The sequence below is a fragment of the Gymnoscopelus braueri genome (genome assembly GCF_963280865.1).
Source record: "Gymnoscopelus braueri genome assembly, chromosome: 2".
In the NCBI taxonomy this organism is placed as follows: Eukaryota; Metazoa; Chordata; class Actinopteri; order Myctophiformes; family Myctophidae; genus Gymnoscopelus; species Gymnoscopelus braueri.
In genome coordinates, this window is record NC_137604.1 from 40672732 (window position 1) to 40698511 (window position 25780).

A 25780-nucleotide genomic window follows, 5' to 3' on the forward strand; every position below is an offset into this window, starting at 1 on the left:
TTTTACCAAGGATTTCATTGATTCCACAAAAGAAAATAGTCTGTTAGATTCTAGGTGTTTCTCCGGCGCCAAGTCTATTGATCGGAACTGCATCCATAGAAATAAACGGTCTGCTATCGAGAAATAACACAACGCAAGATGCAGTCATTGACCAATCTGAATCGAGCATTCAACCAAGCCATATAATAATCAGCTACACAGTCCCTACTACCACAACAATATACATCTGTCAGGTGGAAACCATGTCCAAAATCGTTCCTTTTTTTATTATTATACATATTCTTTTAATTAAAATAGTGAAAATATCCGACCTACAAGGTCAGCTTGTACATCTGCTATTTTCACTACTTTTGTGTGACACTCTTGTATGATGAAATAGGTTATTAATTACAAAAAAAACATACAAATTTGAAATATGGAGATATGAGGTTTCTGCCTGACAGCAATGACATGCAGTTACACACACTCTGACCTTTATCAATTCCACTGAGCCACTCCTCAGCTGTCAGGGCAGGCCGGTTACCTGCCGTCATGGGGTAAATATCCTCCTGGTAGGACTCCGACTGCCAACACACACAAACACACACATAAAATACAAACTCAAAGGATTAATAAAATAACTTTTTTCCACTTTGTTATTCCACAGTCCAATCTATTTCAAAGATGTTATTTGAGTTGTGTGAGGTACTGTAAGTGGGCCCTCACCCTGCGGGGCACAATCATGGATAAAGGCTCAATGAGGCTCTTGATTGTCACCAGTTTGTAGAACCTGAACACTTCACAGGTGCTCACGTCCAGACCCCTCTTTGGCATCACACCTGGAGAAGCAAAGACACAACACACACACACATAGCCACACTTTTAAGTTGATTTGCACAGTGACAAAACTGATTTGCACAGTGGCAAAGTGAAAAAAAGAAAATGTCAGCAGGAGACATAAAAAGTAAAGCATCTGGGGAATCGTGAGTAAAAAAAAACATGAGTCACAAAGTAAATTGTAATACTGGGATACACTATGCAGAAATGTGAATCCTCTAGAAATCATACTCCATAACTTTTACATCCCACATTGCCCCACAGCTCCAGTAAATGGTACTCAATTTCTGTTTCTCATAAAGGGAAATTTCCCAAGTGTAGATTAAGGTAATTCATAATGACAAGACAAGGGAGAGGTCTTGGCATTATCATCGCCTCTACCTCGCACAGCACAAAGAAATATGTCTTTTTTTAAACTAAAGATCCCCAGTGACATTTTGTCTATGAAACCTGCTTACAACACCACAGAACTGCCTATTACTCCCTAACAATGGCTACTGCCAACATGTTAGCCTAAAGCCTGAAATGCGAGTATGTAATCACATCATAATTCAGATGGTGTTTGTTTGTGAGTGTGCCACTCCAGATAATGCATAGGAGGGCTTGTTTGGCTATTCAAATATGGCAGGCTCATTTGCACAGCAGGTTTGCTTACAAGGTGCACGTCACACAAAAAGAGATAGTAAAAGAAAAAACGTCTTTAGCACGAACGCTGGATGATGAAGCTGCATGAATAAAAAGTACAATGAGGGAAATATGTTTTAATTTGTATATTTATACAACATTTATATAATAATAATTATTATTATTATTATTATTATTTTTTTTAGGTACGGGTGCCTTACTTTGATCAAACCTGGGGGAGGATTTTTTTCCCCGATTTCCTAAGCGAACGTAATATGTTTCTGTTTCTGTCTCTATAACTATCGCATACCTTGATTTTGTGTATCCATCCAGGACATAAACAGTTGGAGTTAGTTTGCGCCGGACCCATTGAAAAAGATGGCTCATACACATACCGCTTACTCTCATTTACCTACTTACTACTGTAATGTTATGTGGCATTGAGGCAATACACATAACACACTGCATTTGTGGGGGAAATATATCTACCACGTGATCAAACAGGCCTTTATGACGTTTATATGATGACGTTAGTGTGTACTTAATAACTGTGGTCCTTACCCATTCCTTTCTGAGGTAGGAGCGAGCGATGCTCTGTGAGAAAGTGCATGTAGGGTTTCTCTGAGCTGATCTCATAGTACCTGATGGTCCCATCACCCTGAGAGAGAAACAGACACAGATCTTCTTTACCAATGCATTCAATAATATTCTGTATATTATCTAGTCAGAAAAAAAAAACTCTTATCTCTCTCCCCCTCCTAGGCTGCTTCTAGGATCACATGTCTGAGTATATGGTTTTCAATTCCCGTACTGATCACTGCTGTTAATATGTCTGTGTGCGAGGAACTCCTCCAGATAAGAATGTCATCTAAATGCCTGAAATACTAAATGATTGTAAAATAATGCAATGAAATATCTATGATAATGGTTAGCAAGGGTTAGCACTGGTGGGTGGGTGAATGGTTAGTGTCTCCCTTTCTATCCTCAGCTTGCTGTCTCCCAACGCTTTGCTATTGAAATAAAGCAACAATTGCCTATAAATAATAATAATAATTTTCTCACAATTTAGTTTTAGTTGCCAATTCCAGATTCCCTGTACCTGTATTCTAATCCCTTGTCACTGCTACTCCCACCTGTTTTCCCATCAAATTGGGAAAACAGAATGAGTTTCAAAAAAAACATTAGGTTTCTATAAACAGTGTTATGGACATGTGTTGTCTGCAACCATAACTTGGTCCACCATCTAGTTTTTTCTGCAATGACGCCCCTGGACTTCTGGCCAAACCAGAGGATTTGAAGTTGAACCCCTATCCTTCACGGTGAGGGGCAGGAACTTAACAACTGAAGCATCCAAGTGCCCCACAAAAAAAGTCAAATGAAGCCGTTAAGGCTGTACCATTGAGGACTTTAGACATTCTCTGTTCTCCAGTTAAGTTTTTGGCACTGAGACGCCACACTTATCCAGAGTGTCATGCAGCTAGGGGAGCAATAGGTTACAGAAGTGCTTCTCAACGTAGGGTCCTTGGGGGAGTTCCAGGGGTCCCCAGCTAAATGATTGATAGTTAGGAAAACATTTACAGATCTGTAACAAATGGAACCTTACGGGTTCATTTGGTTCCATTTGTGCACTCTCAGAGTTAAACGAACACTGCAGACTTTACAGTGTACATTGGGGTCCCAGAGATTTTTTTTATTTTTTATCAAATGGGGGTCCGTGGCCTAAACCCTAAAGCATATCAAACTGGGGGTCCTTGAAGATAAAGGGGTTATGAATCACTGGCTTACAGGACAGTGTCTCTAACCACTAAGCCACCTTTCCAATGCCATGACTACGACTGTGTGTCCATTTGCTGTATCGTCCTGCTGTGTTAACCTGAGACTCATATTGTGGTTTTAATGAACTGTGTTTGTGCGTTGAGAGACCCACCTTCCCAGCAATGTAAAGCATGTGTGTGTCAGGGTCGTAGAAGGGGAACAGGACCCCTGATGAACTGTCTTGGTCCTCTTGTAGCAAAGGCACGGAGAGGTCATCCTGAATACACACACACACACACACACACACACACACACACACACACACACACACACACACACACACACACACACACACACACACACACACACACACACACACACACACACACACACACACACACACACACACACACACACACACACACACACACACACACAGAACGGTAGTTAGAACGGTAGTTAGCGATTCCAGTTCTGGGGACAATGGATCGTTCTCTATTGTACGAGGTATATGTCATTGCATTTGTCTTGTGTTTCAGGTCTATGCTCCAATTAGACAAGTGAGACTGAAAAGCAGCAGCACTCCAGGTGCCCAGGAAGAGAGTTCAAAATGACATAGAGGTTTACATAATTTTACTACATTTAGTGTCTAGTATAAAGAACATCTGGACATTGAGAGTTCTTGGTCATAACGGTCAAAGATGGGTCTGCCCATTCCCTACATAAATATCACTGTACAGTCCAGTATTAAACCGATTGAGTGCTGAGTCCCTAATCCCCGTTTCAGCCATAATCCCCCACCCACTCGATACTTTCACTCACATCAAAAACACAGCAGCAACACAGAAACAGTTAGAAACAGAGTTGTTAAATGTTGAGCAGCTACAAACACAATGTTTAAGTCAACCATAATGCTAGATAGTCATAGTTAAGGTTATTGTAGTTTAGTGATTAATGTAGTTTATTAATTTGTCCACCAGATGGGGCACTTACTGTATAGGAGCCAGACACAACTAGAGCAACTTTAGACTGTGTGGCATTTGGGAGGTGTTATCTCCCTACCTTTCTCAAAAGAAAGACTGCGTTAACTTGTAGAGAGACTACATGTCTCTTCTAACCACCACTGGTAACCCGCTTCAAGCCTTCTACGCCATAGTGCTGCTTTTAGAGTATATTCTAGGACACCCCTGTTTCCATAGTGTTGTTTTTAGGTTCTAGAACTGTACAACTGCAGGTTGTAGAACCATATTCAATTTCAGTCATGCTATAGAACTCACCTGTTCAGATACAGTAGACATAGATATATTGGCTCTGTCTCATTTGCAAAGTAACATACTGTAGATATAAATGTATGGATAGGTCTTCCAATACAAGTTTCCGTTCATAGTCACCTACTTTGCCGATGACACTTATTGCTATTACATTCCATAAACGGCACATCTTCATATCAAACAAACTATTCTATGTTTGACATGGAAGTACAGCATTGCTATGAAAGGGAAATGTCTGTTCTTTACACTTATTTATATGACAAGGATTACCATGGAAAACAGTGTAAAGTTTTAAGTTGGTCACATGATGCTACCTTGCCAGGTTGTCTCAAATCATGCAATCTTTTGGACAAAACAGGTACTTCATAAGGAATGTTCCTCATTGGGTAACAACTATACTTCTGTTCTACTGTTCTCACTCCAGTTTTCATTCTCAATCTTTAGCTGGGTTTAAGTCTCATCCTTTCTCCACGCACTCATGAGCAACTATTCTGGTACATCGTGGAGCTTTATCCTCAGCTGATATCTAATGATATATGATGTGGTGATGCTACTATTACTGTTATCTTTCACTTTTGTGTTTATTGTTATTCACTTTTGAAGCAAAGGGAAAGAGCTGAATATGGTAGTGTTGTTGTCATCCTCACCAGGTCCCACAGTGCTATCTGTCGTGCGTTCCAACGTGAATTGCCCGTTGTGACGAGCATCTTCAGGTTGCCCAATATCAGAGCCTTGGTGGCTTTGTGCGTCTTACAGTTGGCCTCCTACAAATCCAGGAATACCATGCACACACACGCACACGCACACACACACACACACACACACACACACACACACACACACACACACACATACACACACATACACACACACACACACACACACACACACACACACACACACACACACACACACACACACACACACACACACACACACACACACACACACACACACACACACACACACAGACACACACACAAAGATACACAGTCAGTAACTTCCTGCGTAATTTCTGTAAATTGTTGATTTAACAGGTTACACGTTTCTGTGTCTTGTGTTTATTGTGAGCAGGTGTTGTGTTTTATGCCTTACTGTAAAAGTAAATGTACCTTCAATGGCAATAAAGGTTTTAAAGTAATGATGATATAAACATTATTTCCCAAGTATTTGGAACTCGTACTTATTTTGTACAGTTAGGATGAAGCTATTTCAGGGACAGAACACTGCTGCTGCTGCTACTACTGCTGCTAATAATACCCAAGAAATATAAGAAGAAAAGTACATTTACTGTACATATTTCTTTTTCCTAAACAGTTTTTATGATTCTGCATAGTAGTGTAGATCTGTCTGTCATTTAATGTCACTGTGAATTGAGTACAAAGGACCCCAATGGAAACAAGCCAATGGCTTTCTTGGGTTTTTAAATTCCTATTAGCTGACCTTGTATTGAACTGTACCTTCATGTGCTTTTTTTCTGCAAACATCTAATAAAGTATTCAATCAATCAATCAAGTAAAATAATCCTGACCTAAGCAATTAAAACATTTTTTGCAGTTAAAACAACACATTCAGCACACTGTGGCAAGGTTCTGGAGTGTTCTCTGCACTGCCACGTAGGAAGGCAGTTTGACAGTCAAAGCGGAGGTGAAAACAGACAGATGTAAGGAGTGTGAGTCACGGCTTGGTGACCCAGGGTCTGGGGAGCTATGCTGCGGACAAGGGTGTCAGTTTTGACTGTGTGGTGCTGGAGGAAAAAAGGTACGGTAAGGTGTGTGTGTGTGTGTGTGTGTGTGTGTGTGTGTGTGTGTGTGTGTGTGTGTGTGTGTGTGTGTGTGTGTGTGTGTGTGTGTGTGTGTGTGTGTGTGTGTGTGTGTGTGTGTGTGTGTGTGTGTGTGTGTGTGTGTGTGTGTGTGTGTGTGTGTGCGTGTGTGTGTGTGCGCACGTGCGTGCGCACGTGCGTGTGTGGTCTGTAGATACGAGACACTTACTCTCTCACACACAAATATACATAAAAGGCCCACAAACCAAGACACATCCACCCAGGCCCCACACCCCCCCACCCACTGAGCAGTACTACTGTACCTGCAGCAGGTTCCCTGTGCGTGGCTCCATCAGTCTGACTTTCCTGTCCTTGCAGCTGGTGGCCAGCAAGCTGCCATCGGTGTTGAAGGACATGGACAGAACCACGTCTGTGTGATGACTGATGGTCCGAACTGGGTTCTTTATCACCTGCTCTGGACAGTCCAGGTTCCAGATCATCACCTGGGAAACAAAGAGAGAGCCAGGGTAATACCTGAGATTCAAACCCGCGGGTCTCCCGCGTGGGAAACCAAACATCGACCGCTTAGAGTAGAGGGAATCTCCCCTTGGCCAGAGGAGATATTAGTAGCATATTAGATATTAGTCTTTTGGGCTTTAGGCTGAGCTACTCAGCTACATTCGTCCCCTTTTGACATCCCCCCACTGGGAAACCCCATCCAGGTCACGGCACCAATGTAACGCCGCAGATTCGAACCCGCGGGTCTCCCGCATGGGAGACCAAACATCTACCGCTAAGGCAAAAGGGAAATTCCAAACTTGGCCAGGGAAGATATAAGGCTTTTGGGCTTCAGGCTGAGCTACTCTGCTACACAAGTATGCAAGCACATGCAGACAGACAAAGCATACACACATGCACAAACTCCCTCAGACGTGCACACACATTGGCAGACATACCTGCCAACCCACCCGCGCACACACACACATAACATACACTTAGAAAATGATTAATTATTGTGATAAATGTTCAAAATGTAATTCAAGGTGAGATTAAATGAAAAAACAAATCACATACATAATTTTCTTTTTTTAAGTCATGAAATGTACAAATGATAGTCTGGAACTGAAGGATTGCCTAATAGGACCAAATCAGCTGGAGAGAACATAGCTGGTGTAGCTAATTGTAAAATGTAAAAATCTGCAACCATGTAGGTGATTGATTCAGCGCTTTTAACACTATATTTCCTGTCACACTTACATTCCTAATCCTTTGCCAGAACATAGAGTGCCTACACAAACACCTTTCCATGCATGTTTTGACAAGCACAATACCCTGGTATGACATTTTCTGAACGTAAGTCAGCGTTTATGTCAAGGCTCTGGCTTGGCAGAGGTGCAGCAATAAGCATTATGTTTGCTATCAGGATCTGACAACTTAATTAGATCCACGCTGCTCTAAAATTGCTGTGACCTGTTTGGCTGCATAAGCACTTGTTAGCTTAGGTTCCTTGATTGTGTGCCTGTGTGTGTATGTACAGTATGTATGTATGTATGTATGTGTGTGTGCGTGCGTGCGAGCGTTCATGTGTGCACGTGTGTGTTACCTGGTAGTCATATGCAGTACTAAAAAGCACGTTGTTAGCGGTGGGGTGCCACTCAATGAGGCCCACTCTGCGGCTGTGACCCTGCAGCTCCTTCCATGGTACCGTCAGGTTCTTCAGCACACCGTGAGGAGGGATGTCCCACACCTTCACCTGATACACACACACACACACGCGCACGCACACGCACACACACACACACACACACACACACACACACACACACACACACACAGACACATATTCAAACTTCTAATAGCACTGAATAAACAGAGACAACCGAAACCCTACACGTTAACAGTACGATGCACCAAAAGGACAGCATCGTTATACTCAGGTAGGGTTTCCCACCCCTGAGTATGACATCAATCTTCAGTAAGACATACAATACATGTCAGTAAAAGCTTCAATAGCAGCAAAAGGTATATTTACAGAAAAAGGAGGGGTGGGGGGGCTGAGGATGCTACTACCAAGGTGTTATAAGGTGTTCTATTAAGCCCAATTGTATTTTGAGGTCAGCCATGCTTTAACATTAGGTAGTTTAGAGTTGGGAGTTTAGTTACTTTTTTTAAAATTATGTTTCTGTAAGCCAATCCTGAAGTCAAATTAATAAAACCCTTAAGGCTGTAAATGAGTTTGCGCCTCGGTTCCCCCTAATCCAGGGCCGTAACATCAGTTTAGAGCTATATTATTACAGTGCATAATTTCACACACACATATAGACGAATCCACAGAGCGCTCCGGTGTCAGACTCCTGCTGCGGTGTGCATTCTGACACCGCAGTTATGACTGCACCAGGGGAGCGCTCTGTGGATTCGTCTATACTTCACCTGTGCAGGCAGCCCAGGAATAATCACACATTTCTTCAATATTTTATATCAAGTTCATTTCTTTCCAATTACTCTGGGCTGGGGATATTGAAGAGTCATTCTGCATGTTTTGCTTTGACCCAGTGTGTTTAGTCTGAGCTGTGGAATGTGTGGAATGCAACACTGTCCTTAACACACTAATGAAATGACCGTCCTGTTTCTGCATGTTCATAACCAATCACAACACACAAAAGTGTGTTTGGTGTTATGTGTGTATTAATTGTGATGTGTATGTATGTACTTACTTTTGTGCCAAGTGTGTGTACTGTATGAAACTGGTAACTGGTTTGTGTGCGTGCGTGCGTGCGTGCGTGCGTGCGTGCGTGCGTGCGTGCGTGCGTGCGTGCGTGCGTGCGTGCGTGCGTGCGTGCGTGCGTGCGTGCGTGCGTGCGTGCGTGCGTGCGTGCGTGCGTGCGTGCGTGCGTGCGTGCGTGCGTGCGCACTAACCGTGGCATCCTCGGAACAGGAGGCAATGCAGTAGTCATTGAAGGGGTTCCATTTGATGTCTAAGACGTTTCCTCTGTGACCCGATACTCTGGGGTGATGGGGGTCCACTTTCCCTGTCTAACAGACAAGCAGACACACAACAAAAATGTTGAGTGACAACATGAGCAGTCTTATGTCTTAATAAATGTCTGTTTTATCAGTAAGACAACATGCATTGGTTAATTTCATGCCAAATAGGATAATACTGTACAATGCTGTCAACCTTACACAAATGTGAGTGAAGAGCTCTATTCCCAGAACATTATATAAAATAAAATAAAAATAGTTTAAAGTATATCATATTCCACGTATTCCATGTATGGAGGATCCCAAACTATTCTTTCAGCTATTGACTATTCCATTTTATTATTTTAAGGACCACCAGATGGAAGCATTTTGGAAGAAAACTTAATGCGTTTCTATGTAGATTTTAGATATTAGATTTTGGAAGAGGGCTGTTTCAATGATCTTCAGACGTTTAGCTTTTAGTTCAGAGTAGTTGCAGAGCACTATTATGCAAGTGGTGAAAACACAATGATAGAAAGCGACGATTTGGGGGTTCAAGTCAACACAGACTGTTGAAAGTTGAAAGCTGCAAGGGGTCTAGACCCATGGCAGTTTCCTACACCCGTATTAAAGATAACTAACAGGTTATTCATTTAGTATGATTGAACAGACGCAAATGTGTTCCAGGCCATGTACCTTTTGAGCAATACAGTAGAGCACAGCAGCAAAAAGAAAGATCAGCACAAAAACAATGAATCCCTAACAAATGATACCACGAGTAAAAGAATTGAGCCTGATATTATCAGCCAATATTTGCCTATACTGTATATTGTCAATTGCAGATCTCTCTCTCTCTCTCTCTCTCTCTCTCTCTCTCTCTCTCTCTCTCTCTCTCTCTCTCTCTCTCTCTCTCTCTCTCTCTCTCTCTCTCTCTCTCTCTCTCTCTCTCTCTCTCTCTCTCTCTCTCTCTCTCTCTCTCTCTCTCTCTCTCTCTCTCTCTCTCTCCTCTCTCTCTCTCTCTCTCTCCTCTCTCCTCTCTCCTCTCTCCTCTCTCTCTCTCTCTCTCTCTGCTTCGGGCACAAAAATCTAGTATCGGTCGGGCCTTACAGAGAGAAGAAAAATCCTATTTGTGCAGCTGAGATGAAAAACTTAAAAGGAACAATAAAAAAACAAGACAGGCAGGTAGAAAATTGAATTGAATGACCATAAATTGCACCAGTAATGATGTAACCTGGACACATGTGTGTTTTTCACCACTTTCAAACACATTTTGTAGAGGGAGCATAAAAGGAATTCTGTATCATGGTTTGTATAAATCGGACTACAGCGTAGGATTTTTTTTAACCTTTAAACATCGCGTCCCCATCAGGCCAATTGGGGTCATGATTTTGTTGTGCACCACTTCCAATTATTGTTGAAAGTTTCATGTTTCTACAATTTACCATCTCACAGGAATTTGTAAAACCCTGGAAGAAAGAGAAACATAAGCATAAAAACAATAGGGTTTCAGCCATTTGGGCTTGAACTCCTAATAACAGATACCATAAGATATACTGTACAGATATATCAGTCGGTCGATTTCATCAGCCAATATTTGCGTACATATTGTCTGTCTGCCTGTCTATATCTATATACGTATATACAGCATATATATACATAATTACGCATATATAATTCTTAAGAACATTGGCCGATATATCAGAAAATAAATATATTACTCTCTAATATCAGTATTGGCATCGATCCCAAAAATCCAGTATCGGTCGGGCCCTAGTCGAGGGAGAGAGAAAAAAAATCCCATTTGTGCAGCTGGGAATGAAAAAAATCTGTTATAAAACCAGCTCACCCCAAACAAAAGAAACATAAAAGGAACAATAAAAACCAAGATAGGCAGGTAGAAAATGGAATTGAATAACCATAAATTGCACCAGTAATGATGTAATCTGGAAACATATGTGCTTTTCACGACTTTCAAAAACACACAAAAGACAGACAGACAGACAGACAGACAGACAGACAGACAGACAGACAGACAGACAGACACACACACCCCCACACACACACACACCCCCACACACCCCCACACACACACACACACACACACACACACACACACACACACACACACACACACACACACACACACACACACACACACACACACACACACACACACACACACACACACACACACACACACAGTTTTATGCTTGTGATGTAACCCACGGACTGGCCAGCTAGTGACTTGACTTGAATAAGAAGACCTCATCCCTACAGGTTATAACATGTTGTCTGGCCTGCAGACACACATCCCAGCAAACTCATGACAGTAGCAAAAACTCAGAGAAAGTTCCATTACAAATGGACTTGCTGGTGGTGAACATTTGACGAAAATACTAGAGGGTCTAGTATAGAGCCCTGTGGGACCCCGGTCAACGAAGTATATAGGGTTTAAGTGGTTAATCATGCTGTACTCTGTATTGAAACTAACCTCTACGAATGTTTATACAGAAACGGGTTCCTCCTCCTGACTCACACACAGTCAGTGTGTGTGTGTGTGTGTGTGTGTGTGTGTGTGTGTGTGTGTGTGTGTGTGTGTGTGTGTGTGTGTGTGTGTGTGTGTGTGTGTGTGTGTGTGTGTGTGTGTGTGTGTGTGTGTGTGTGTGTGTGTGTGTGTGTGTGTGTGTGTGTTTGTTTGCACGCGTGCATGCAAAGGTAGGATATGAAGGGTAAAGATGGTGGCTGCTGTAATTGCACTTTGTTGAGAAGGAGAATGAGAAGGAGGGTTTAGAAAGATGAGTTATGTCATTCCAAAGCTCATATGCAATTCCTGCCTACGCCAGGAGGAGAGGTGATAAATCCAAACAACCCCCCTTTTAAAAGAGACAGAGAGACAGAAGTGGAGAGAGAGAGAGTCCAAGGAAATGAAGGAAAATTGGGGAGTGCTCTTTGATGTATGGCTCTGGCCGGGAGAGATATGAGAGGACTGTAAATTCAGCCTGAGTGAGAGCGGGGAGGTCGGCTTAATTAATCACGTTTATCACATAAAATGGGTTTAGTGTTCTAAGATTAAAAAAGACCACATACATCGAACAAGGCTTGCACAGGTTTCCTGAAGTTCGCATTCAAGCACATTTCAACCACCTTCAATGAGCATAGATTAGAGACATTGCAGACCACACCGCTCTTTGGATATTCCTTCCTATGGCTATAATATCAGAGACATGCACCTATTCAAATTAGTTTTCATGCATTCTCTGTTTCTTTTAGTATTTGACTCATGTTCATTGTTCAACTGTTTTATTGGTTTGCTGTCTTAATTTTTCAGTGTCCCATTGGCAAGCACTTTGGAACCATGGTCTAAAAACTACGGTAAGTTTAACTAAGTTTGACTTAACAAGTCAAATAACAAGTAAATGACAATAATTGCATTGTGTTTGAACTCTGACCAAAGTGTGAGTATTGGGTTAGCAGCCAGGGATTTTCTTTTTGGCTTCACAGCTCCAGCACTACATCAAATGGATCAATAATCTATAGAGGGCAGGACTCTCTGAGAGCACAGCTGACTTGTACAGGTGAGCAGAGAGAGAGACCAGAGCAGAGAGAAATTTAGGTGGAAGAATTGACATCGCAAAAGTAACAATCTTGCATATTCTGTGGCGAAAACTTGTTGACTTAATGAAAAGATAGCGTAACATGCTGAAACAGCTATGTTGCATAACAAAGCATGAGTGAGGAATACTAATGCTTAAAGGGCTAGACCACTTTGGTAGAGGTTTAGGTTGTGTAGTTACCTTTCCATGATGTAACTCCAAAGAAGAAGGGCAAGAAATCAAAAATAAAATGCTCCATTGATTAGAAATTGATAATCCAATACAGGCTCCTTATTGACTTAAATTGTACAGCGAAGAGGCTCAGGAGGAGCTCTCTCTTTTTTTGTTATTTTTTGGGGGCTTTTTCTGCCTTTATTTGATAGTATCCACAAGTTTCCTAGGACGTAGTGGGTATCACTTCCTGTCAATTTGATCAGGTATCAGGGATCAAATCGACAGGAAGTGATGCCCACAATGCCCTAGGAAACTTGTGGATACAGTAGACTGACAGAAAATGGGGAGATGGGGGGATCGGGATTCGAACCCGCAACACGCTGTCAGGCATTAGCAGATAGGTGCCCGGATCGCTACGCCAGCCGTCCGGGCCAGGAGGAGCTCTTTAAGCCCATAAACGAAAGCAAACAAAGTTGATTCTGACAACATGGAACATCACTAAACCAGGTGCTATGATTTTTTCAAACCATTTTACTATTTGAAGATCCGGATCCACATCTGCGGATCCAGTCCATAAATCAACAGGAAGTTGACATTTACGTATATATAGGCCTATTGCCATATAAAAACATAAATTGTACCGGGTTTGGTGATGTTCTACAATGTCAGAATCAACTTTGTTTGCGTTCGTTTATGGGCTAAAAGTGCTCCTCCTGAGCCTCTTCACTGTACAATGTTAAGTCAATGGGGAGCATATTTTGAATTATTAATTTCTAATCAATGGAGCAATTATTTTTGATTTCATGCCCACCTTTGGAGTTACATGATGGCAAGAACTACACAACCCATACCTCTACCAAAATGGTCTAGCCCTTTAAGCTGTGGTCTGTTTGCATGAGATGAATTATTTTCTTTTACTGTAACATGTAGGTTGACTTGTAGGCCAGAGAATCTTTTTAACTCCACTTTAAATTGTTTATTGATTTGGAAATTCCAGTAGTCAATATTGAAGTTCCATTTGTTTGTTTTTTGTTAGTTTTTTGTGTACATAATTAAAATGAGCCTGTGGTCAGCATGCTTTGTTTACATACAAAACGTTAAATGTGACAATAGGTTCTACCAGGTTGGGTAGATCGTACACTCACATGATGGAGAGACAGGACGAGAAAGGCCCCGCCCCCAGCGCACTCTGTGATGACGGCGAGGAAGCGTGGGTTGACAGCACAGAAGAGGTTGTCCTGGACAGAGCGTGTGATGGGCACGCCATCGTAGCAGCTCTCCTTGGTGGCAGTCTTACCGAAGACATGGCGGAACTTTGAGCTGCGGTACTGGGGACGCCATGTCATCTGGAGACGGAGAGAGAGAGCGCTTAGTTTATGCATAATATTAGGGCATAGTAGATGTCTTAATGGCTGCCCTCCAGAATGCAGTTTAGCCTAGTTTATTTGTGCCATGGGTAGCAGTTACAGTATACAGTATTATCAATAAAATGATTTTAAAATAATACAAAGAGCAGTGGTGAGGGAAAGGAGGGAAAGAGAGATTCAAGTGAAAAGAGATGGGAGAATGGGAGAAGGGAAGTAGTGAGAGTGATGAAAAATAAGTGATGAAATGGTCACTGAGACAGAGACATGGAGAAAAGGTGAGATGGGGAGTGATTTTATTGTTTTGGGGTACGTATGTATTACTTTATTGAGACAGGACAGAGACACGAAAAGCGAGCGACCAGAGAGCGATGACATTCAACACAGGTCTTTATGTGGAAAGCACAGCGACTGCTTGAGTGCCTTCAGTTCAGGACGCCCCCTCCATCTCTCAAAGTTAATTTCATCTTTCTGCTTTCTAAAGAGCACAAGCCGTGTATTTTCTATTCGAGAGTAGGAAAGCTCAGGGTGAAGTATTCTAATTCTAACAGTCTCATCCTGGATTGATCATGGAAAAGGGAAGAGCTGCTAAGCCAAAAATACGACTGACAAGATGAACAGACAAGCGGAACAGTTTTGTTTTTATAAAATCACAACCCAAAGAAACCGGTACCGCCGTCAATTTCACAACAGCAAATGAGCGATGACAGCAAAAGTGAGTTCCCCATATCCATGCGCCTGTTTTTAGGCACTCACTTTGACAATGAGCCAGCAAGTCGATGTACATGTCATTAGCGTGCATGCTAAGTGGATGTGGGACAGAATCTGGCGAGCCATCATGTCTGCTGTGTGCCGACTCTCTCCGCCTCCCTGCCTCGCTGCTGCCTGGTCATTATTTATGAATTAGAGGGGCGGACGAGGGCTGATGTACGCAAGGTTAAATGCTACACGGACCCAAACATGTCTTGAGACACAAGAGAGAGGGAGAGGGTGATGATAGCGCGGAGAGAGGGACAGAAAGAGGCACAGAAACTGAGGAGTGGGAAGCAGAGAGTAATCCCACCAGGGTGCTGTTCTAATAATATGGATGGACACCAGATTTACAGTAGGTCTATAGGCACTCATGTGTTCAGTCACAGTCCCCTTGAGTAAGGCACTCATTTCACAGCTCAATCACTGTAAGCACTAATTCACGGTAAATACAGTAGTGACGCACTTGATTACATCAGCTAAAAGGCCATACAATATAATTGTGAAAATGATGACAGCTGAAACGTAAACATAAACTAACCCTAACCCTCGCGGCTGAATCTCAACGGAATTACCTGAGACGTGTCACGCGTGTCAGAAACAATACTAGAGCCCTCACGACAATGACATCATTTTATGGGTTTCTGCGGAAGGGACAGGACTGGCCCCTGGCCAGCCAGATGGTGTCTTCATAAATATATGACCGTGAGGCAAACACAATGACATCACTGCGAGGGAAAGTAAAAATAACAGTGTTTGGTTAGGGTGACGCGGGCGTGGCTGGAGTGCGGCTGCTGGCCAAACAGTCAGAGCAGGATGCAGGGGACAATAAGGGACGATGTGGATGTTTCAGGGCATTTAGCTGAATTTCATCTGAAACTGTGGGAGGGTACGCTTGAGACGAAGCAAATGCATTTGAAAACAATTCCATGTGGATCTCGGAATTCACGTGGCCAGTCTATGATGTCATTCCTCTATGACAATCTGTTATGTATGACTCCATATCTGGGCAAGGTTTCAGCCTGATCCAACCACCATGGACTTCCACTATAAAATTTAAGTTAAATATCTTTTTAAATATATAAAGAACATAATTATGTAATTAATTCCTGGAGGTATTTCCTTGGCCAAATTCTTTTGGTGATGATCATTGTTTGCGCGATTAGCCCTGGGCACACTGACAGACTCACAGACAGACCCAGTTCTGGATGGCTTTCCTCCTATAGAGTCACGCCGTAAAAACACATTTTAACGGTTTCTTTTTTAATTGTTCTCATTTTACATTACACTTATCCAGTATGATTTTCAGTGAGCATAACTGAACAAGCACGAAAAGTATCCATTTTTTGCACATGGCCTTAGAGAGGGTACAGTGGGGATTGAACTGAGGAGCTTTCCATTACAAGATGGTAATTTATCAGAATAATAATGCACTGCACTATGTACCTTTCCTCTTCTACCCCGGATTTGAACCAGGTTTCCTGCACAAGGGCTGACATTTTTACCATTGAGCTAATAGAGCCGGCCTGCTTGGGGGATAAATTGAATCTTCGTGTCAGATCCTGTGTCTAGGTGAGGCATGACCTTTGACACGATCTAAATGTCTCAATAGAAGAGCAGGGAGACAAAATACAACCACCCCAATTGTATAAGTTATATTGTATGAAGCTTAAGGGCTTGGTTTAAGTGTTGTACACAGTGTTGTGACCTTGCACCCGTATAGGCATGGTGTTTGGCCCTTGCATTTCGAGACATTGTTGGTCCTGGGAGGGGTGGGTGGGTTCATTATTATTATTATTTGTATTATTATTTTATTTAACCTTCTGTGTTGTTTTCAAGTTGTGTATGTGTTTGTATCTTGTTTTTGTTGAAAATGTATTCATTTAAACATAATTATATTGCTGATATGATAATAAAAACAATTGATAACATAGAACATACTGCACCGTACAGATTGGACAAAATTACATTTAAATAAATAAAAAGTTACAAAGTGCCACTCTAATATATATTGTAATACTTAAGTATAATAATATATTGCAACTTATTCTCCAATAATCATAGTATGTCAATACACTTAAAAAAACAAACCCAAATTAATTTCATTTCGTGACCACAAAATCTTGCAAGGTTATTGGGATTATCATTTTGGCTACAATCATACAAGCCCTACAGGGGAATGAACCTTAAAGCTAGGGTCTGGTATGTCTGGTATAAACAGTGAGCCAAGTCCAGAGTAAAACAGACAGACACAGACAGAGAGGGTGGCCGTGGTTCGAGACGCTCAACATCTCCATTTACTCTTCCCCCTATCGTCTTCTACCCCCAGGCTCGTGGAGGCATCCCAGTGCTGTCACTCTGGAATGTTCTGGCCAGCCTAATCACCTTTAGAGAGAGAGCTTCGTTAACCTTTCTCAGGTGTGTGACTCAAACCCGCCTCAGGACACTGTCACTCCAACGCGAAGACAAACCGTCCCCAGCTGCTGCCGCTTTTGCACTGTTCACAATAATGGAACTCCCTCTAGCTTATAGAAAACAAAGCACGCTGAGGTAAATGATAAAGACCAAACTGTTCTGAATCTTTCTTCTGACCAACCCGAACAAAACGACAAACAGTGGAGAATGTGGTTCGTATGTTCCCCGGGTTCTATGTTCCCCGGGTTCTATATTCCCCACTTACCTAACCCTAACCCTAACCCTAAGCCTAAACTTAACCCTAACCCTAACCCTAAGGTAAGTGGGGAACATAGGGATGACCCCGGTTTGTTAAAGGGCATCTGTCAGTCTACACGTATCCCACTTTAATTTTGGAATCAATTTATTCATTCTGGACTTGTTTTGTTCGGCAATATGTATTGTGATATCAATAAAACAAAACAAGAGTTACATAGTTTCACCAGATATATGCCACATTTAACTTCAATAGCTTGCTACTGGGAATTATTTTCTGTTCCTCACTCATAGGAATCAATGAGCACATTGCTGAGAATGATTATGATTGGTCATTCGCTATGCACAGTCCAACACCAGCAACCAAGAAGTCATTGAATCAAACTAAATGATGATATTCATCAGATGGATTTGACTGTTTTTCTTCAAGATTAGTCATGAAAAATGCAAACTTTGCTATTGTAATCTGCCCGAAGCATGACCCACATCCGTCTGTACATAATCTTTTAACTATACTTAATTACTCTTAAGCTGTGTAATCACAGATGTGTTTATGTTTTCTCTGTGTTTTCTCCTTATCAAGTAACTAGTTTGTACTGTATCTCTGACAATCATGTTTTCTATCTATTTCTATTCTGCTCCTATGTTGCCTACTTCTGTGATCAGTTATAGTTGTGCACATGTGCGCGCATGTGTGTCTGCACGCAAGTGCATGCGTGTGTGTGTGTGTGTGTGTGTGTGTGTGTGTGTGTGTGTGTGTGTGTGTGTGTGTGTGTGTGTGTGTGTGTGTGTGTGTGTGAACATAGAGCAGCAGTTATCCATGAATTGTTGCATTTCGTACAAGGAAGCTTTGGTTATTGTGTGTGCATGCATGTGACAGTATGTATGCAATGGAAAGTGAATGCATACATGTATACATAATCATTCACACCCCTTTTTTTTTTTTTTTAACCCACCTGCCCTGTTCTACCACCAGAAAACCATTGGCTCGTCTATCGACACCTTCAAAGAATCATCAAAGAGAAATGAGGCTGACTCCATGAAGTGCGTCAGTCAGGAATGACCGGCTGACTCAGCTTCAAAAGAAAAAATCATAAATTCTTCAAACTAAGAGTTCGGTTACAGTCACATTTAGTACTGGTGATTAACCGTGATTACAAAAAGTGGAGAGACAGGAACTTGTACACTCAGGCTGCTGACAAGACAGCATGGCAGAGTGTAGATAATATGGCCTAACTCTACATGACAAGTGGAATATGCTGGATTGAAGATTGATTGCTCTAATGATTAATTACTTGCAAATATTTGTATCCGGGGTGAACTGAGCACATGCAGTACTTGTCAGAAGCAGTACTGTATGTGATGATAGCCTACAATCCTGCCTGGAGTTCAAGATTGGCCAGAGTCTTTGCTGACTCAGCAGATATGAAGGGGGCAGACAGCAGTTGGTATAGCTAATCTTGAGTGTGTGTGTGTGTGTGTGTGTGTGTGTGTGTGTGTGTGTGGGGGGGGGGGAGCACAACCAAAAAGGAGTGCCATGATCATTACCAACTAATGTTGATTTAAGTGAATGTGACATGAATAGTTGAAATTCTCTGGATGCTAGGTAGGTTGTGACTACACCCCCCGCCCACACACACACACACACAATCACACACACACACACACACACACACACACACACACACACACACACACACACACACACACACACACACACACACACACACACACACACACACACACACACACACACACACACACACACACACACACACACACACACTCTGTTACGCTGAGCCATGAAGTTCCATTTCTGCAGGGATTTAACAGCAGGTGCTCAGCATGCTGCGTGACAGCTAGCCCGTTTGGTTCTCAACACAGAAGTGATGATGAAAACACTGCTCACTGGCTATTTTTAACACTGCTTCTTGCTGATCAAAACGACGCTGTCAGCCAGCCTCGCTGACGGCGCGGTGGCACGATGCAGGAATTAGCTTCTAGACAGGCTTCATGTCTCAATGTGGCACAATGTGAGAGGAGAGTGCAGTAGTTAGTTATCCCTCTGTTAGGGGTCCAGTTCAACCACTTCAACCTCTGGTCACTTCTATTTCTGGTCTGGGCACCTTTATGTCTATTTGAGGATCACAAGAATAATTTCTGAACACAATGGCACTGACCCATGGGAGCCGTAATATTAGGTTACTTGTGTATGGCTTATTACAGGGCATGCAGAGTAGCAGAGTAGGGGATTATAACCTGTCCTGTCTGTCTGTCTGTCTGTCTGTCTGTCTGTGTGTGTGTCTGTGTGTCTGTCTGTCAGTTGTTAGTTTACGCTCTTGTATCATTCCTGAGAAGGCATAATTCAGACACTGATACAGCTAGATGGAGTCTAATAACGGTGTGCCTTCCATATGGATGTCAGACATCATGTGGCCAGTCTATGACATCAGTCATCTGACATCAGTTTTGGTTTTAGCCCAATCGGACCACTATTGACCTCCAGTAAAAAAAAACAAAAAAAACATCAAGGTTATAAACTTCTAAAAAGTGAAATTTGGTGCCGATTTATCACGTGGTTTCAGAGATTAGACATGGACAAATGTACAGACAGACATACATACACACACACAGACCTTCTCATTCTAACCATCCGTCCCCTTAGCTGCCACGCTGTTTTAAAAAAAGTGGGTCTGAGGTCTACAGATGAAATTCAGATGAAGTTCCTATGTACTTCCTAATACATGCATAGGTATGGTGAATTCGTGAGATTCTGATACGACTGTTGTTTGCGGAGTTGTCTGAATGTACAAGTTTGCGGAGTCAGTCCATATAACAAATCTTTTCCTCCCTTCATGCTATCCTGTCCCCTTAAACGTGCACCATAAAACATTAACAGCCACTTCTCCACTGTATGGCAGTACCAGCAAATTGTACCAGTGGGAAGGAGAGTTCAGAGTTCACCTACAGTGTGAAGATACTGGCTACATAGCTGGCTCTTACTGCACCTGAAGCTGTGAGCCTCTGACATCAAAACCTCCTTAATCTCAAGGCCCCCAACAATATACTCCACTTCCAGTACACCGCTCTTCCAATACACCTAATAGTCAGTATTAGTCACCAACAAAACCTCCGCATCTCAAGGTTAAGTTATACTTAGTGGTGCGCGGGTGTCGCCGCCCCGAAAATGGGAAATCTATAAGCTCACAACGCATCGCGGACACCGGGACACAACCAAGTGTAATAAAGGCTTAATTTATCAATACACATGTCTATTCCCCTCATCACGTCTTCATGACACTAGTAACTCCCCTTCTCCAACCCCAGTTCCCAAAACCTTCCTGGCAACCAGCCAAGCCTGCAGTACAACCCCAGCCCCCCTGCAATGTCCCCCAAGTTGGATTACCTGTTCTGTGTTTTGTAAGCGCTCAGAGCGAAATTCAAGACCCAAGCCGTACAGGTGGGAACATATGTTGCGTAGGTGTACGTCTGCGCATGCGTGCCTGTGAGTATTAAGTGATGTGTGAGTGCATGCATTCTCACTCATAGTCTACTACGGTACGCTACTCTGACCTGTCTGATGTCACACACTGTCTGTGAGCATTGGCCTTGTAAGGGGATAACAGCTAGACAGGAAATACAATAGGCGAGTCACACTACGGAACGCACGTGTAAAAAGCAGGTCCCCGTAGACTGGCTGAGTGAATGTGTGTGTGTTGTTTGGACGTGTGTGTGGGTGGGGGGGGGGGGGGTACATGTGTCAGACCAACAGCTACTGAAATGTAATATCACAGCCTTCAGCACCTGTCAGCCATATCAATGGGCAAACATCCATTGTGAGAAAGTTAAGAATGCATCTGTGTGTGTGTGTGTGTGTGTGTGTGTGTGTGTGTGTGTGTGTGTGTGTGTGTGTGTGTGTGTGTGTGTGTGTGTGTGTGTGTGTGTGTGTGTGTGTGTGTGTGTGTGTGTGTGTGTGTGTGTGTGTGTGTGTGTGTGTGTGTGTGTGTGTGTGTGAATGACGGTCCACAAGTTATTTCTTTTCATATTTACCCCCATTTCACATGAGCTGTCCTTAAAAAAAGATAAGTTGTTCCTCTTATTTACCATGGTATGTACTGTAAGATTATGACACACTTATTTATAATGCATGCTTATCTGCACATGCAAAAGCATGCACACGCATGCATGCGCGCACACACACACACACACACACACACACACACACACACACACACACACACACACACACACACACACACACACACACACACACACACACACACACACACACACACACACACACAGTTTCTCCCAAGTAAAAAACATACTAGTGCATTGGTTACAACATCCTATTGTCAACACATTTACCTTCATGCAATAAAGCCATTCTTTTCATTTTTATACAAACTTAAGACTCGCTGAGATACAGCTCCATACATTCACATCTACAGATAATACTCTTATTCCTTTGCTGATTTTTATGGCTGTACGAATATACAACCTCACAAAAGTCAAGTAATGTTTAACTAATATAGGAGTAAGGTACTGTAGATGGGGTGTGGCGATATGAATGGAATGAGACCAATGTCTTCATTCTTAAGTCTACTCTACACAGTTCCCAAGCAGACAAATTATTCAGGAGTCCATGTAGGCCTAAACAAAATGTAAAGATGGACAGATCTATGCATGTGGATTTAATCTACACATAAAGCTCTATTGAAAGCTGGCAGGAGACATATACTGTATAACCTACCTCTCAGCACATAAAGTGGACTGCTAGCTCACAGGTCGAGTCATTTAGACATGAGAAGACATCACACACTAAGCTAATCTTGATGAATGGCGCTCCAGTCAGGCCACATAATTCACTATGTATGTCCTGGAGGATGGATGTCGCCATTAAAAAGCCAGCTGTGATTTTACACTGTTACACCCGGCCCGGGTACAGTAGTAGATGATATCACTCAACCTAAGAAACGGCTTCAGTGTCAACCTCAGAATTGCTATTTTTTTTACAACGATTTGTTGTAGTCAGCAAAAAGAAGAAGGAAAACCAAGACGGGTAATTGATATGTAGGTATGGGGGGCATAAAATAAACATACAAACACAACAACAATCCACTAGAATGCTTCTGACAATTCTGAACTTCTATATGGGACTGACTGAACAAGGTACGATTGCTCTCTTCAGCCTACAGCACATACATAGTGATGGGTCTATAAAGACAGACTCCCAAGAAGTATAGAAGGCTATTGACTAGGACTCCATCATGGAACCTTTAAATTCCTCAGTGTTCATTTATCCATTTGTAACTAAGTATTTACTGTGTATGTGGTTACAAAGAACCTACATGGATGTTTTTAACAGAACCAAATGGTTCCATATGAAACATTTGCCACAGGCCTAAGTGCCATATACCGTATGCCATACACAGTAGATGCCTGCATCAGTGCTATGCTATTGTACTTTCTTTTGTTTTGTTTCACACATAATGTGTTTCTGTTCCGTGCAGAAGTGTAGTGTAACAACAGCTATCAAATACGTAGCTTTAGGACAGCTTGGAAAATGGTGCATTTTCAAATCTAGACACGTAGTCCTTTAAGGTGTTTCTTTTGAAGGGTGATTCCTCTTGCCGTCTTGTTCAAGCTTGTCGTTACTCACCCCCCAAAAATTTAAGAACTACACAGACACACGCCAATATGCACACAAGCATCAGCACACACACGCCTGACTTTCAACCCCCAGGCCAAAGGTGAGCTCATGCGCTCGCATGTCCGCACAAGCACATGCACAGGATTCCGGACAGCAGTGCTCAGTGCCACAGCTTACCAGATAAAGATGATCAGAAAAAAAGGTCCAGAAGAGATGAGCAAAATGGACATTTCAATTTAACTCTCTGGATAGTGTAAATATTTACCCGTCACCCGTAATACACTGTCAGAGTTAAATCAACACTCCGGATTTGACTGTGTACGTAGAGCGGACAACAGCGTGAGAGAGGGACAGTGAGACGAGAGAAAAAGAGAGCCAGATTGTGTAGGTGTTCATTACTTACCCTGTCAGATGGCAGTGCAGAGGGCAAACAGGCACAGAGGATAAGAGAGCGATGGCTCCACGAGTGAGAGAAGGTAAAGTCTGTCTGTCTGTCAGTCAGTCAGTCTGTCTGTCTGTCTGTCTGTCTGTCTTTCAGTTCCAGAGGTGCTAGAGCCACAAATCACTCTTCTCACTCCCTCTTCCTCTTCCTCAAGCACATGGGAAGATTCTGACCCTCAGCACACACACATAAACTCCAGCAGTTACACACACAGATTTCTAAGAGAGAGTGAACATCCACTGTGTGTGTGCGTGTGTGTTTGTGTGTGTGTGTGTGTGTGTGTGTGTGTGTGTGTGTGTGTACTGTATGTGTGTGTGTGTGTGTGTGTGTGTGTGTGTGTGTGTGTGCGCGCCCCCGCGCACGTGCATCAGTAAACCTGACACACACTGACCCTAGTCCAGCAGAAGACAACCAATAGGCTAACCTATAGCGTCCTATGTACAATATCCAAACGCGTCAGAACAGTAGCGAACAAGAGCCCTATGTGCACTATACATGGGTGAGTGCCAGTGTGTGAGAGCAAGCAGGGGAGAGTGTGTGAGTGTGTGTGTGAGTGTGTGTGTACACTCCCTAAAAAGGGAGGCGCCTGAGGAGAGCGAGAGAGGCAGGTAATCACACACTCCCTCTCTTTCTTGAAATGCCACTCCCGCTCCCTCTCTCTGTCTCTCCACACCTCCACAGTATTTGCTCAATCAGGATTCTTCCTTCTATCTTGGAAATGGGGGGAGGGGGGGGGGCAAGCAGTCCTTCTTTCATGTATTTTCTTTTCCTGTTTCAGTCCGTCTCAGTAACAAAATGACCTACTAGTATGACAGTTATTTTAACTAGCTGTAGATTGGGGAACTAATGAAGCTGTGACTTCTGAACACACAGCTACAGTATGCCAACCTGATAGTTCCACACAGTGGCTGATATTAAAATATCAAATACCGCCACAATGCATGAGGGTTGGATGGGTTTTGTTTTGTGTGTGAAACATCCCACCAAAGCCCAGCCAGCATGAGTCTGCTGGCTGTGTGGACAAATGATCCACAAATGATGCTGGGTAAATGATCTGAGCCCATGTAGAAACATGACATAATGGCACATTAGTACTGGGGACTATAGGAGAGAGAGAGAGAGAGAGAGAGAGAGAGAGAGAGAGAGAGAGAGAGAGAGAGAGAGAGAGAGAGAGAGAGAGAGAGAGGAGATATGGGACGGCCAGTGGTCAATAAGAACACGTCAGTCAGGAGGGGAATGAAAACGTTTGGCTATTGACAGCTGGCCTTCACATGGTCAAACAGGGGTGCGGAGAGGACAGCCTGGTCGATTGTGTTTATTGCACAAAACACGCATGCATGCACGTAGATTTGTCAAGAGCACAGGCACGAACATGAACACATACAAACTTGTTACAAAGCTGACCACAAATGCACAGCTACCACCAGCACATACGCCTTCGGGTCCAGAGTTCATGTAGCGTCTAGTAGAAGTGAACAAGATAAGGGATAGTACTGATAAATTGGTAGAAATGTGGGAAACTGACAGTAGTGTCCCATAGAGCAAAACTAGGGGACGCTTTAAAAAATACTTTTTTTTATCAGTATGTGCACAACACACACATAACGCGCGCACACACACACACACACACACACACACACACACACACACACACACACACACATACACACACACACACACACACACACACACACACACACACACACACACACACACACACACACACACACACACACACACACACACACACACACACACACACACACACACACACAGAACAGTGGATAATGTATGAGTCCACCTTTTACCACTAAAACCTGTCAGTTTGTAAAATATACATAATAAAGACCTGGCTATTGCCAAGAAGAACTTTAAAGTGTGAATAAGTAGCTGCTAGTGGTGCACATGGGAACTAATTCTGGGGCAATAACCCGTACTACACTTA

The 25780-nt window shown here is 42.8% G+C and overlaps 1 protein-coding gene across 2 annotated transcripts in view; it reads right to left on the bottom strand.

The window, feature by feature from the left end:
- Nucleotides 1–25780, bottom strand: part of coro2aa (coronin 2Aa) — a 50661-nt gene that overhangs the window by 2875 nt on the left and 22006 nt on the right. Inside the window, exons 1-10 of one of the 2 annotated variants that reach the window (XM_080449710.1) lie at nucleotides 23797–23955; nucleotides 14102–14302; nucleotides 9145–9261; nucleotides 7832–7981; nucleotides 6552–6731; nucleotides 5114–5230; nucleotides 3368–3472; nucleotides 2002–2098; nucleotides 706–818; nucleotides 473–563 (exon numbers count right to left, since the gene is read on the bottom strand). In XM_080449710.1, the coding sequence (XP_080305836.1) occupies nucleotides 473–563; nucleotides 706–818; nucleotides 2002–2098; nucleotides 3368–3472; nucleotides 5114–5230; nucleotides 6552–6731; nucleotides 7832–7981; nucleotides 9145–9261; nucleotides 14102–14302 (1171 nt within the window). In that variant the 5' untranslated portion in view covers nucleotides 23797–23955. Of the gene's footprint in view, nucleotides 1–472; nucleotides 564–705; nucleotides 819–2001; nucleotides 2099–3367; nucleotides 3473–5113; nucleotides 5231–6551; nucleotides 6732–7831; nucleotides 7982–9144; nucleotides 9262–14101; nucleotides 14303–23796; nucleotides 23956–25780 lie in introns of those variants that run through there. The other variant, XM_080449711.1, reaches the window with a different exon arrangement.